Here is a 15,378-nt window from a genome sequence, read left to right as displayed (position 1 = left end):
CACAAAGCAGTAACCACTTGAAAATCACTTTCCTTTACCGAAAAGTTTAAATTTATTTTACTTTGGCAAAACTCAAATGAGATTTGTTATTAAAATTATGCGAAACTGGGGAGTTGTACTATATCCAATATTATAAATTTTTGCTAAGATACCTTACGTATTGATCGATATATAGAATGTATAACTTTATGCTTATGTCCGTTAGGTGAGAAATGGGCGAGGTTATCACCGTATTTTATCCATTTTCACTTGCCTTGTCGTGAGCGAATTTATTTTACAAAATTAAGTTCCTTTTGAGATAAAACAAATGCTTCAAATGTATGGCATATCTAGGAGAAGACACTCAATTACAGAAGATTTCCAACGCATATTGGAATATTTGAATTATATTCAAGATACGCCATCTCTTGACAAACCATACGAATATAGTTATATTTAAAAATCATTATCAGAAAAAGATTATCTCTGGTCGGATCACTTCTGGATACTCTTTAGAGTTCGCGAGAAATCCAATACTCTCCTCCGATATCGAAACTGCAGGAAACAGGATGGAACAAATTTTCTATGATAGCAATAAAAAGCTTAGAAGCAAATGTGTTTAAAAATAGAATCAGTAATTCTCAAGAACTATGCGTAGATGTAGAGGTGGAAGAGTTAAACGAGATCTTAACCTCCTTTTTTAATAAATTAAAAACGTTAAGCGTGCGTAAGAAAAGGAAGTCCCTCCTTGGTGGAACGGTGACCTTGAAAGCCATAGAACCTAACTGAGAAAAGTCTTTGATGAGAGATATACTATCTACATATTAGCCGTGCTACATAGGCATAGATGAAAAAGATGATTGCAGCATCAAATGGTTCAGCGGCAAGAATAAGCTATGTAAGCAGAGGCACTCCTCAAAAGATGCTCTTTCACTGTTTTTATAGATGGTGGCGCTAAAAGGATTACTACTTTAACTCATTGGCGAAGGGGCGAAGTAGTAACATATGCAGATGACATAGAAGCGATGGTATCAGGAAATGTATCCTTCCACAATCTGTGAGATGAATAAAACCAAAATGTCTCAATATAATCTTCCTTTACTCGGTGTTTCAGCAATTTATCTGTCCCCAAAAGCTAAATATCTGGGGTTGAATGTCAATACCGAACTGAATTGCCAAATAATACTTTGCATGTACTGGGGCCCTAATCCAAATACAGTTCTGTGAATGTTTATGGCCGTCATCAGGTCAATTCTAATACGAGTATTAGTCATGCCCCACTGATGTGCTCAATATAAGTAGCAGCAAGATCTGATATAAGAATGCAGGAATTGTGGTGCGTAGTTAACAATTGCAGATAGGCTTTAAGTCCACCGGAAGGTCAACTCCACTTGTCCTTAACTTGGGTTCCCGGCTACAAAAACAAACTAGGAGCCTCTTTAGATGAATTCAAAGCGGAGTTAATATCATGTCCACTGGAAACTATCAAAAGAGAGCTTTATACTCACTTCGAACAAATAGCTCAGTGCAGATGGAAACCAATAACCAACTGACAGATAGAGAGGCAGATATGGCACAAGTATGAAAAAACTAGAACCAGGGACTTATTACAAAGGTCTAGGAATACTATGTTCAGACTTACAGCTACTATAACGAGCGCCAGCCTATTGGAGACCACGCGCTAAAAATGGGTCTTACGTATAACAATATTTCCCGCAGCTGCAAGCTAGAAGAAAATAAAGAAGCAGTTTTCTACTTTCTATGTGGCAGCCCAGGTCTAACTCAAACTAGACACAGGATACTTGGAACACATCAAATACCTTCAATGGATGCCCAGAAAAAGCATTGCGGACATATGAAAATTGTTGTTCCTTTTCATTGCTACTGTTTTTTACGTGGCGGGTCCCAAGCCCAGCGCACAACCCTGCGGAGGGAACTCTTGCCAACAGGTGCTACTTCGGACTGAGTAAACAATTGAAAAGTAAAGTCCTCTCTCGAGCCAAACTCTATAAGTCGCTCATAATTCCCGTCTTGCTATATGGTGCAGAGGCTTTGATGATGACAACAATCGAAGAGTCGACGGTACGAGTTTTCGAAAGAAAGGTTCTGCGAAAGATTTATGGTCCTTTGCGCGTTGGCCATGGCGAAGGTCGCATTTGATGGAACGATGAGCTGTACGAAATATACGACGACATTGACATAGTTCAGCGAATTAAAAGACAGCGGCTACGCTGGCTAGGTAATGTTGTCCGGATGGACGAAAACACTCCAGCTCTGAAAGTATTCGACGCAGTACCCACAGGAGGAAGCAGAGGAAGAGGGAGACCTCCAACACATTTTAAAAGAACTTTAATAACTTCAATTACATGGTATCTGAAAACTATTATAATTTTATTTTGGTTTATTTATTTGTTGTTCTAAATTGTTTCTAGGAAATGTTAAATATAAATTATGAGTGTGGTGAAATTCTTCAAAGTATAGTAAATAAAATATAGTTTTTGTAGTAACACTTATTCCGATACTAGTTTCATATCTTTTTAAGATATTATTGTTTGCTTTTTAATAACTGTAATGAATATTTTCAATAAAAAAAATATAAAGGCCATAATTTTACAAGGTCCTGATTACGCTAATTATGTTTTGTGTTGACAACGTCAAATGCGATATTATATAATGTTTTAATCGGAAGCAAAATACGATTACAGAAACGCATGTGGCTATTGTGGACTCGATTAAACTCACTTAGGCGGCTATAATGCCAATAAAGGGCAATTGGATACCAAAGGTTAACTAACTTTTAATCGCAAGAGCGCGCAGAAAGACGAAAACATTAAATCAATTACTTTGAAATCTTCTTAGATTCACTTGCGAGTATTTGAACTATTACTCATTTCCAAAAACTCAAGAAAGAAACAATTGGGTATTCTGCATTTCGTACTTACCTCGCACTTGTAATTCGGCAGTGTAGTTCACCTTGGCTGCCGCATTGCTCGCATAGCAGGTATATTTACCGCTATGCTTTGCGCTGATATCCTTGAACACCAAAAGCGAATAGAATTCCTCCTTTTTCTCGGTAATCTGCGAATTTGTAGAACAAAAATAACACACGAGAAATATAAAACGAAATTGAAACGTCAAGTGAATGCAGTCTTTTTCTTTCTTGTTAATTTAACGCTAAAAACAACTTTGACGCTTTGCTTCGAAAGTGTTGTAGCACGCGCTACCCCAGGATACCAAAAGTAAGTGTATTTTTGTTTCTTTGCCATGTAGTAAATAAGTTTTAACTAACTCTTTTCAACTTACTGCAGTCACACTTAAACTTCTAATTTTACTCTTTTCTTCTTTGCTACTTGTGTGGTTGACTATATGTTTGAGTATGCATTTGCTTTCAGAATCCCATTGAGTTTTGGATTGATCAACTCACCTGCAAACTTGTCGGTATGGACATGTCATCCTTCTTCCAACTGAAATATATTGGCATATCACCAGATGAAACGGCACAAGTTATCTGCGCGCGTCCTCCCTCTTGCAGATTCTTTGGAAACTTGAATGCTTCAATCACTGGTGGGCCTGTAGGGAAGAAAGCACAGTAAAATCAGAATAAAAATGTTATTTTGGCACACAAAAATTGTGTGGAAATTTGTAGGACAAAAATTCAATGTTATTTAAGATTGGTTTTGCAGATTGCATTTTGGGCGGAAAACAGAGAGTTTCGAGACCGGAATAAAAATAATCTACCTGGAGTAAAAAACCCAATTATGTCTCCTGACTGCCAATGATTTAAATAATTTTTTTTATACTTAAATAATAGTTGTCTGTACCATTTGAAATTAATCGAGATAGCTATAGACGTGGTCGGCAAGAAAATTATAGTGTACTATTAAAAAATTAATAAAATTCATATAATTAATATAGCTGATATTTCCGTTTTCCGAGTTAATTGTAATTTATACACATTTGATATTCTCGCAACGTTTTGGGAACCTCAGTTTTGCAAATGATTTTATTCAGTGGGTATTCTACCGCCCATTATTACGTGAAATAACATACAAGTATGTAAGCAAAAACTCAATCAATTCTAATCAAATACGAAACTGACTTCTCCTAACGCTATATGTAGAATAAAAAGATTTGAAACATCCGGTTTACTTTTTAGTACAACTACCGACCAATTTAATGGATATCGACTATAAATAAACCATCTACAATCGGGAGCGTAGGTTCGAAGATGATCGAATCGTAATTGATGTTAAAGCGGTAACAGCATTGTTTGAGAGGTGAGCGTACAAATGCGATCTTGGCCAAGGAAAAACACGAAGCCGACGTTGGTCTAAAATCTTCATCACTGATAGAGACAGACAATTTTCGAACTATCTTCTATGACCTCACCCCAGGTGTATCTCAACGTGATATCCAAATGCAGGAGGACAGGGATGTGAGCATTCACTTTTAGAGCCGAACGGCTACACCAGCATTGAGCTCACTATGTGCTGAAGTTATCAAGGAGTCTACGTCTTCTCTTAAATTAAGCTACTTCAATATCCGAGTCATTTAGATGCCTGGTCATAGCGAAATCACTGAAAACCGCAAAGCCGACAAACTCAAATGTAAAAAGCTCATTGTCTCAGTTGTATCTGATTTGTACCGAGAATTATGTTCGAACCACCTCCAGCCAACCTACACCAAATGCAATGACTGTTTTACAGCTGACATTACACGGTATATGCATAGATGTATGGCAGTATTGGTCAGTGAAGAAGAAAGGCTTTATATCGGATGTCCGAGGAAACATCGAGTGTTTTGCAAAAAGGTCTGCAAACTTTTTTCTCCAACAATTCACTGGTATTAGTCAAAACCAGGATAGATCCATATATCTAATTTGCTTACAACATAATTTAGCCCTTCCTTACCTGTTTAATGTAAAATTTTGATAAAACCAGTTTGATTTCTCAAAAAATAAAGAAAGGTTCTACAAAAAAGTTAATAGTCTCAGTCTGAAATTCTAAATTCACTACTTCAATAGTTTTCATTTTCAAAATTTCTACAAAATTATTTTTATTGAAATTTTTTGTCATAGTACTTTTTAAGATACGATGTCGAGTTCTCTTTAAATTTCATTAACAACCAGGAGCAGATAAATACTAATTACATAATATACTTTAACTTTCCATCATATCTCCCTTTAGTCTTCTCTACTTACTGTTTACATTTAGTTGCATATCGCGGCGAGCCTCCTCGCCGGCCCGACTCCTTACAATGCATGTGTACATGCCCTGATCACGGGTCGGTTCGACGTCCTTGATGACAAGATAGCCGCCCTGCTGCACCGGTGACAGAAGGTAGTGTGAGTCTGCAAATAGAAAATTCAGTACAATAAAGTACCGGTAAAACAGAAAAGCATATGTGTGTGTGCACTTAAACGGTAAGTGCTAAGCTGGAACTGCCAAACAAAGTGGAGTGAAAAAATGAAAATATCTAAAGCGGTCGTAAAGTTATGGCAGTGAACTAAACGCTAAAACTATCACATTGGAAACTGCATTTGCTCACAAAATCCTGAACAAACAGACAGCAGTATTGAAAACAAAAGCCCGGAGGAACGATGTACTGGACCAACAAAGGCAAATATGAGATTGCGAAAGCGTTAATGCGTTATTGCACTGCTTTAGCACTTCGCGCTGTCACTCTCTTGGCGTTTTTACTCTTTGTCACTACACTTTGTTAGTTGCTCTGCTGCATGTGATGTAGCAACACTATAACTGTACAATGTGCATGTGTCTACTATATGGATGTTGAACATGAGAATGTGCACGTTCGACGACAATTTGTCTTACTTGATGTCAATTCCTGATGTCCTTTCTCCCATCTAATTTGCTCGATTGGATAACCGGAAAATGGACAATGAACAATTATATCTTCGCCGGCGACAGCTTTTATGGGACCAATGGCGCGTACATATGGCGGACCTGTAAGAAAAGAAACGGGAAAGAATGATTTTAATTAAGTATTTTGCAGAATATATTTAAACTATTAAAATATTTTCAATAGAAAAATTCTGTCAATGCTAAACAAATTATACGGCTGAATAATAATCTACAAATAAAAAATTAAGGAAGGGCTATTTTCGGATGTAACCGAACATTGCAAAGATCAAAGTTTAGGAATCAAGGAATTTAAAATTGTGTTATAGGGGAAGAAGGTTTTGTCATAGTCCGATTTCCTACATTCTCACACTGAAGCATAGCTTGAACGGTTTGAGAGATATATATATTAAACCTACATATTAGGGTGCGAGTCACGCCTACTTTTTCATAACTTTTAACCAACAAGTGCCCTTGCTAATGCGCTTCTCTGTACCAATTACAGGTTCAAAATTAATTTGGTTCCTTTAATGGCGTGAAAAAAACTTTATACTCTATAGTAACGTGTTGCAAGAGTAAAAAATATGTAGGTATATACATATGTATATATTTCTATAGGTAATGTTCAAAATTCCAAAAATAATAATAAAAATAATTAAATCCAAAGGAAAATTTATAATTTTTATACTCTCGCAACAAAGTTGCTAAGGAGAGTATTATAGTTTTGTTCACGTAACGGTTGTTTGTAAGTTCTAAAACTAAAAGAGTCAGATATAGGCTTATATATACCAAAGTGATCAGGGTGACAAGGAGAGTTGAAATCCGGATGTCTGTCTGTCCGTCCGTCCGTGCAAGCTGTAACTTGAGTAAAACTTGAGATATCGTGATGAAACTTGGTATACGTATTTCTTGGCTCCATAAGAAGGTTAAGTTCAAAGATGGGCAAAATCGGCCCACTGCCACGCCCACAAAATGGCGGAAGCCGAAAACCTATAAAGTGTCATAACTAAGCCATAAATAAAGATATTAAAGTAAAATTTGGCACAAAGGATCGCATTAGGAAGGGGCATATTTGGACGTAATTTTTTTGGAAAAGTAAGCGTGGCCCCGCCCCCTACTAAGTTTTTTGTACATATCTCGGAAACTACTATAGCTATGTCAACCAAACTCTATAGAGTCGTTTCCTTCAGGCATTTCCATATACAGTTCAAAAATGGAAGAAATCGGATAATAACCACGCCCACCTCCCATACAAAGGTTATGTTGAAAATCACTAAAAGTGCGTTAACCGACTAACAAAAAACGTCATAAACACTAAATTTTCCGGAAGAAATGGCAGAAAGAAGCTGCACCCATGGTTTTTTTAAAAATTAAAAATGGGCGTGGCGTCGCCCACTTATGGACAAAAAACCATATCTCAGGAACTACTAGACCGATTTCAATGAAATTCCGTATATTAATATTTTCTTAACACCTTGATGACATGTACGAAATATGGGTGAAATTGGTTCACAACCACGCCTTCTTCCAATATAACGCTAATTTGAATTCCATCTGATGCCTTCTCTGTATAATATATACATTAGGAACCAATGATGATAGCGGAATAAAACTTTACACAAATACGGTATTTGAGCTGAGGTATCCCTTGTGGAAAAATTGTTGTGATCGGACTATAACTTTTCAAGGTCCCTGATATCGAACACGAAGAACTTAGTGCCTAACCTAACCTAACCTAATTTTTCACCGAAAATATCGGTAAATCTCTCAGAATTTAATTCTAATTTATTTTACAGCAAAATTAAAAAATATGTAAATGACGGATAATGAAATCTCGATTATCACTTTATCATGCGAGAGTATAAACTGTTCGGTGACACCCGAACTTAGCTCTTCCTTACTTGTTTCTAGTGAATATTTGTATCAATAACTTTCAAAATTGACCCTCACGCACAATCTTTTGATACCGACAATAACGTTTTCTCCTTTATTAGTAAATAATATATTTTTTACTGGTTTGAATAGTTTACTAAGATATTATTCAATGTATATCGTAGCCACAGCAACGCGTGCCCGGATCAGTGTATATATGGTTGTATTACAGATGAACTTTCTTAACTCGAACTCTCGAATTGGCAGTAGAAGTAAAATTTCATATAAATCCCGTTCCATAACTCGAAGTCGTTTTGTGGATTAAGATCATTCGGGTTAGGGAAGTGTATAACCATGATAACCATGGACCGTCCACGCCTATAAGCTTCCGTTATGCGATTAATATTTCGTTTTAATTTCTGGTTCTCCAGCAAATAATAAAAACTTACCATCAACCTCAAGTGAGACCACTACACATAAATGATTCGAGTTTTAGATGCATCTCAACTTGTGTATGAGGCAAGACTTGCTTCACCACGGTTATCTTTCAGACATTTTAAAGGTGCGATGCTAAAATGTGTATACCATGCATGAAATTTTAAATTAGATGAGTAATAATTCCTTCAACCAACATATTGTCTTCCAGGACATAAGCTTTGTAGAGATAACATTTGATTGCATTTCCACCAACAAACAAAGCAAGTGCCGCCTATAAACGTCAACTTGACTTAACGCAACAACGTCGGTTGTCGTCCAACATTTGTTTAGTGGCATAAATTTAGGCGCAAGGCATTTCACTAATTTACATTCATTGCTAGAATGCGCATATCAATAATTTATGTATGACTCCATGTGTCCCCAGCAGATAAGCAAACACGCTAAACTTACACAAACACACACACATATGTAAGAGCAAATGCAATGCAAATAATGCGAAATTCGCAATTAGTTTACTTAAATTGTTACACACATCCACATAAGCCCACACACACACTATGACGCTCGGTTTGTTTGTTTGCTATTTAGCATATACGCATAACTACATACTTCTGTTTATGGGTATGTATGTACTTACTCATGCACAATAAAGCTGAAACCATAATATCATTCAGCAGGAATAAATTATGAACGCCACCAATACACACACATACACAATCACTTTTGTCATAAAATATGCATTTTCTGTTCTATGTATTTGCTCAAAGCCGCAGTTGCCAGGAGATGTGCATTATCTACTTAACCGCACACCCACGCACTCTCACGCATGAGAAATAATGGCTTGTACATAAACAATTGTTTCCCGCTTGGTCCGACAAATAATGAGCTTTGCATTGCACTAATATACAACACATGCATAAGTATGTGCGTTTGGTGGTCGTTGTTGTTATCGTCATAATGTTCACTTCACTTCACAGCGTCAGAGTGGTGAATTGGGCGAAGTTAATCATTATCTTATTAATGCATTGCCACGTTTTTAATTATCGCAAATTTGTGTTGTGATGAAAATTAGATTGACTAAAAGGATTTGATGTCCGATTATAAGGGAAATTAATTAATCATAGTGTGAAAAAAAATATAATTCCTCAAATTGGATTAATCAGTTGGTTGAGGCCAATATTAAATTTCAAATGAGTTATTTCTAATTTAAAGGATATTATCTATTTTGACTGGAGATTTTAGCGCTTTGTAAATATGTAAGGTGCAGTGCCAGTACAGTATGAAAGTATTCAAAAATATGTTTTTTAGTAAAGTTAACCCAAAACAGAACAGTTTTTGGTTAGCAAAATTTTATTGTGGAAACTTTATTCTTACTTCCAAAACAGTTTGAACTCTGACACAAACGCAAACTAATTTTGAACAAAAATATGAATCGAAACTACTTTATCTATAAACTTCACCATACATAATCCAACAACAATTTTTTTGAATCAGTATAAAAATTTATAATTTTATGATTTTACGATGCTTTATGACGGGCTGTGAGTACCCTAAATATCTAATTTTCGAAAGGAAGAAAAAACGTTTCAGGAGGCAAAACTTTTTACTAAAAATATTGCTAAAGATTTACACTTAGCTTTATTGCTATAATTTAGTTCGCATCATCTAAAATCATATTGAAAGCATCTCATCATAAATGAGTGATACGTATGTGCTATTAACTCGACAGAAGAGGCTAACTTTAATGTATTAAGTTAATGTGGAAAAAGTCAATCAGAGGATCGAAATGCTTTATATATCGATATCACTACCAATTTCACCAAAACTACATAGCATAGACTAGTAGAATGCTCAAGGGGTTTCATCAAGTTTTCTCACATAAAATCACGAATTACATGAAGTAAAGTCAGCCGGATGTTCAATAATCTTAATAATAGTTTTATGGGAGCTAGGTCAAGATTTCGCAAAATTTGTCTATTTTAGACACAGAACACACAGAGCAAAACAAGCTCTCTCTATCTTATTAAGATAACTCTTATATTAGACGTTATATGCGACATAAAGTCATACGGAAGAAGGAAAATTTCTATCAATTAATTTTTCACACTCAGATATACAGTTATCAGAAAGTATTATCTCCAAGTTTCAGTTATACATCGCACACATTGACCGACATTTTCGGTAAAATGAAAAGAATTTCCATACGTTAATTTGGCTATTGTAGCTTAACCCATTTACAACCATTGTACTCGCTTGTGTACAGAAATTCAGTCAAGTTTAGGCATGTGGCGTAACTCAATGCTAAGTATTTGCACACAAATTTTTGATCATATGCGTAGTTTTATTCCTAGAAACAACAAAAAAAATACATTCGCTTCACGCGAATTCATAACGGCACTTTTTGTGGCGTCAACTTCTGTGCGGTTTTTTCATATTGTGTGATTTTGTGTCTTTAGTCATTATTTTGCTGTTGATGAGCTATTATCTCTCGGTTGTTAGTTTTAAAATTGTGTGTTGTGTGAGATAAGACTAAAGAGATCAATTTTACAAAAAAAACCCATTTGAAAAACCTATTCTTATTTGAGGTACATATGTGCCTTTCAAAAGTTCTGTACTAAGGTACAATGGCAAAATGTGTAGGTGAAATAAAAAATTGTATCTTTTGGTTAGGATGGCTATTTCCACTTCGTGTTTTTATAGAAAGAGATATAAACAACTTTCACAGGCTTTAGCTGACATCGCTGATGATGATGAGGCAGATGATGTCGATATCGTTATGATTCCTCCTGATGTCGATGTCAATAATGTCGTAACTATGGGAACTAATTTTGATACGGTTGAACCGTTGAAATACGTAAAGCGTTGGTCAAAACTGGAACAAAAAAAGATAAGTATACCTCAGCCAAATTTACTTTCAAATTACAACCACGGTATGGACGGTGTTGATCTACATGATCAGGCCGTAAATGTATACAAAATTGGGATTCGAGGCAAAAAATGGTGGTGGCCGCTCTTTACTTCGATGATGTGCTCCACAATGGTAAACGCTTGGAAGCTGTACAAAGACGTGAATAATTGTACCAAAGATTTGCTTGAGTTTCAAGGGACATTACGCGATACTACCTATGACACTAGACATTGAAAAGATATTCAAGCGCGCGTTAGCTCCAAGTGCTTCTACAGCTGGAGGAGCACATTTTCCAAAGAGAATCCTCAAGCCTCTTAGATGCAGAGTCTGCCATAAACGAATCAGGTAGATTTGCAAGCTATGTGGTACTGCTTTGTTCGTGGAACGCGACTGTTTTAAAATAGCCCATTCATAAATATTTTATACACTTTTGACCATTGTACTCGTGTGGGTAGTTTAAGTGACTTAGCTCAGGTTCAGAAAGACAAGCGTATACTAAACACTAATGATTATTTTGATGTGGCATTTGGCACAGTTGAGTCAGAAAAATATATTTCAGCGAAAAGGTTTTCATGCGAAATTTTATCAAAAAGTCTTATTATTTTTGGATGCCAGTCTCGAAAAACTTGTGCCTTCTATTTGAGATCGTTGTCTTGTGGAAAATCCAATGTATTCAAATATATTTTTATAAGCATAGCTCCCGCCGAAAAAAAAACCGACCTTTCATCTATAGATGAAACCATGGGACCTCAAATAACATAACACTGCCGCCTCCATATTTAATCTACAGCTTTTTACGTGAAGCGTAGTATTCGGTTTTCTCCAAACTCTAAATCACTTGCAGAAATATTATATAATAGTTCCCCTCGTCGGTAAAAAGCACTCGTTCTCCAAATCACAAAATCGAAAGGTGTGTGTAGACTTCTTCCCATGATTATATGTTTGAAAGCAAACACCATGCAGCCGTGGAAGAGAATTTAGAATGCCTTCTATTAAAATTCAAAATGAGTCTCTCGATAGAGAATACGCTAAATCAATGTCCATGAGTAAAAGTTTACTATCAGACTTTCCACAGTATTATTTAAATTTAATGCCAACAAAAAGCAAATAAACTATATGCTGAATTATCTAGATAAACCGATTATTAGTATGAAATTATGCAGTCAAAACAAACTAGAAGAACTTCTAAATTTTTAGGATTTCTATTTTTCTGATTAAACGACATCAACATGAAGCTACTTGTAGCATAATGAGTGTTTGAGGGTATTTCAGCTGAACATTCAAAATAACAGAAATCATGAAAATTGAGTCGCAAGTAATTCAACTAGACACAGCGCACACGATACGATACTCCCCTATTTATCTTCAAAGATATTCCTGTGCATCACACTCTCAAGTCACTATTTCCTTATGAAAGGAACAAAACTCACATGAGCACATACATATGTATGTATTTATGTAAGGCATCTGTGCACTGGCATATTAGTAAATAAAATCGATTTCGTCGTCACAACTCGGCAATGCTTCGCTTATTTTACCTCATTTGCCGCATGAATGCAAACTCTAAATGTGTTCACATCCGAGATTCTACTTTTTATAAGCGACCGTCTGCGGTGACTGTGTAGCTATAATGTATTGGTATGGAGTATCAAAATCAGATGGTTATGTACAGAATCGAACAGTCAGTCAGGTATCTCTTCGCACTGCTGCGCATGTATGTATGTATAACTTTGCACTTGATTGGCACAAGCAGTAGTTTGTTGATAGACTCACTCGTAGGACAACTATGTATATTTTATCAACTATCTATCTATCTGGATATAATTGTGGGTATGAGTGTTTGCTCATTGGAAATGCCCAAATTAGCCCAGCAACAACCGACTCTGTTTGTTTCTTGTTGACAATCAATGCAATAAATTGCGTTATTCATTTCTTTATATGCTCGTTATTGCTTTGGTATGGCATTGGGCATGAGCGCGCAAAAGCATGAGGTCGAAACTAAATAATAATACATAAATGTCATTGTATTGGTTGCAAAATATTTATGAAAATGCTTATCAAGCCGAATATCTACGTGTGCGTATATGCCGAAAGGAAGTACTGCCGCTGTATAAGATTATTTCATAGGCTAAAAGAGGTGTTGTCAATGAAATAAATTCCAGAATTTTTCTGCTCAAAAGAATGGCAAAATGCCAAACCGAAATATTTTTGAACGATCGCCAAATATCATCAGAAAACTAAAATGACATTGCTTTGATCTAAAACAACATACTTTAACCTATAACAAATTTAATCAATTTGAGCTTTCCTTTTTATCCTCCTTTACTTGGAGTTAGTATTTGGCTGCACAGCTCTTTCTATTCAAAACTGGATATTTATATTTAGGATATTTCTGAAACTCATTGGCTTATTGAAGTAAAAATAAATTTGTGATCTATGCCATTTGTGCTGGAAAGCACATCTTCATATTGCTTCATATATGTATGTAAGTATGTATGTAAGTACATACAATGGTTTCTGGATGCATATTAATACATGCATATGTATGTATGTAGCTTAGAGTGTCCGTTATTTCCCCAATTTATTTTTGAGTCTGCAGCGGCAATAAACAATCAATATTGATGTAAATTGTTTTGTTAAAAAAACAAAAAATAATTTTTAGCTCAACTTTGACCTTGAATAACTTTGACGGAAGTGATTTTTTTGAAAAATTTCAGAGAAACTTTCTGTAGAACGTTCGATTTCCTACAAAAGTAATTCGGCGCCGCAGCAATGTATCAATTGGTTTCGCAAAGACAAAATTAGTTGAAAAAGGAGGAAAACCCCAGTTATTTAAATGGGAAATAAATCGTCGTTGCGGCACGGGTTATTATCAATATTAAGAGCTCATATGGGTTTTATAATTTTTTTTTAAGGCATTTACTAAAAATTTTGATGGCGCTGCAGACTCAAAAATAAATTTGGGAAATAACGGATACCCTAATGTAGATGTATGAAGAGATCCATATGTACCAAAGCACAAACTTAATACCCACACAAAATTTTCTATTAAATTGTTGTTGTTTATTTCGAATTTCGCTAACTCAACAATTTTTTGCCCAATATCTGGCTCTATGAATAGAACATATCTGCACGAAATCTTGCAACAACAAACGTTAGAGATTTCCATGCCAGTACCGTCTTGATACAAGTGCACATATACATACAATACATACACAAACATCAGTACATACGAGCATGTGTGCTTCGTTCCGTGAGTGTATTAATGAAGTGGAGTGTGTGTTGAAAGCTCGCCGCTTGTCGAATATTGTTGCTCTCCGGCATTTTTATGACATTCTATTTCGTTTTCGTGTAGACTTGGGCCGTACAATATTTCCAATCAATGTTCGCTAGTTATTCTGGCAAAAAACGCAAAAGCAATATCAACGACAGCAGCAATAATCTGGGGCTGTAAAACCAAAGCAGCAAGAGTTGATAAAAAAGGCCAGTCCACAACCGAGCGCTAAATAAATATGCATGTGTTATGCCATAAGTATAATGGGATGTGGGGAGGATAAACGGAGTTTAGCACTAGAGAAAGGGCAAGGTTGAGGAGGAAGTTTCGTGAACACATATAAATATGTAAGTGGCAACGGAAAAGTAGTGCCCTCATTAAAGTTCTGAAAGTGTCTGCAATAAGCAGAACTACTGATGCAAGGACGTAGTGATGCATAAATATATACGTACATATGTACATACATATGTGAGTAAAAAATATACTCAGCAACTGGGTTGACTACAGCGCACTCGCTCCACAAGCTGTTTTCTCGAAAAGCAGGATATAAAAGAGATATGGTGATAGCGTTGCAGCTACAGAGTTATCATTACCGCCGTTATCGTCATGCCCTTTCGCTCTCCTATCAAAGCTCCGGTTTTGTTCAATGTCACTTTATTGTTGCCGTTGTCACCGATGCTCCCTGGCCCTATATCATCATTAGCCGTTTTTCATAGCCCGAGCTGATAACAATGACAGCATCACAATGCAGCAGCCGCAGCCACGCTCGACACAGTACAATCGACGGAGACGGTACTGGAAAAAATCTTCAAATTTTGTTTGTGCATGTAATGTGTGTGTTCAGAAACTGTAGCAATAAAGTTTGAATGGGTGTGGCTCGAGGGCAGAGAATGGTAATAGCGAGCAAATAGCTTAGTATTTCCCTTTTTTTGTGCTCGCCGGCACAATTGATAATGAGGAAGCGGAGGAAATTGATTTTCTGCTGCACTTGAAATTGTTTTCTTGCAGTGAGTTCCTTTATTCAATTTTTATTTCATTTCACAAAGGCA

General features: G+C 36.0%; 1 protein-coding gene across 6 annotated transcripts in view; it reads right to left on the bottom strand.

Annotated features, from left to right (window-relative positions):
• The window catches only part of LOC115065727 (Down syndrome cell adhesion molecule-like protein Dscam2), a 138,452-nt gene that overhangs the window by 35,216 nt on the left and 87,858 nt on the right, over positions 1-15,378 (bottom strand). For all 6 annotated transcript variants that reach the window (XM_049447426.1, XM_049447428.1, XM_049447425.1 and 3 more), the window contains exons 13-16: positions 5,811-5,942; positions 5,180-5,329; positions 3,404-3,549; positions 2,922-3,057 (exon numbers count right to left, since the gene is read on the bottom strand). In XM_049447426.1, the coding sequence (XP_049303383.1) occupies positions 2,922-3,057; positions 3,404-3,549; positions 5,180-5,329; positions 5,811-5,942 (564 nt within the window). The remainder of the gene's footprint in view (positions 1-2,921; positions 3,058-3,403; positions 3,550-5,179; positions 5,330-5,810; positions 5,943-15,378) is intronic.

Source organism: Bactrocera dorsalis, chromosome 2, assembly GCF_023373825.1.
Source record: "Bactrocera dorsalis isolate Fly_Bdor chromosome 2, ASM2337382v1, whole genome shotgun sequence".
NCBI lineage: Eukaryota > Metazoa > Arthropoda > Insecta > Diptera > Tephritidae > Bactrocera > Bactrocera dorsalis.
The sequence above is the reverse complement of the archived record's forward strand: the minus strand, read 5'-3'. Positions and strand labels throughout refer to the sequence as shown.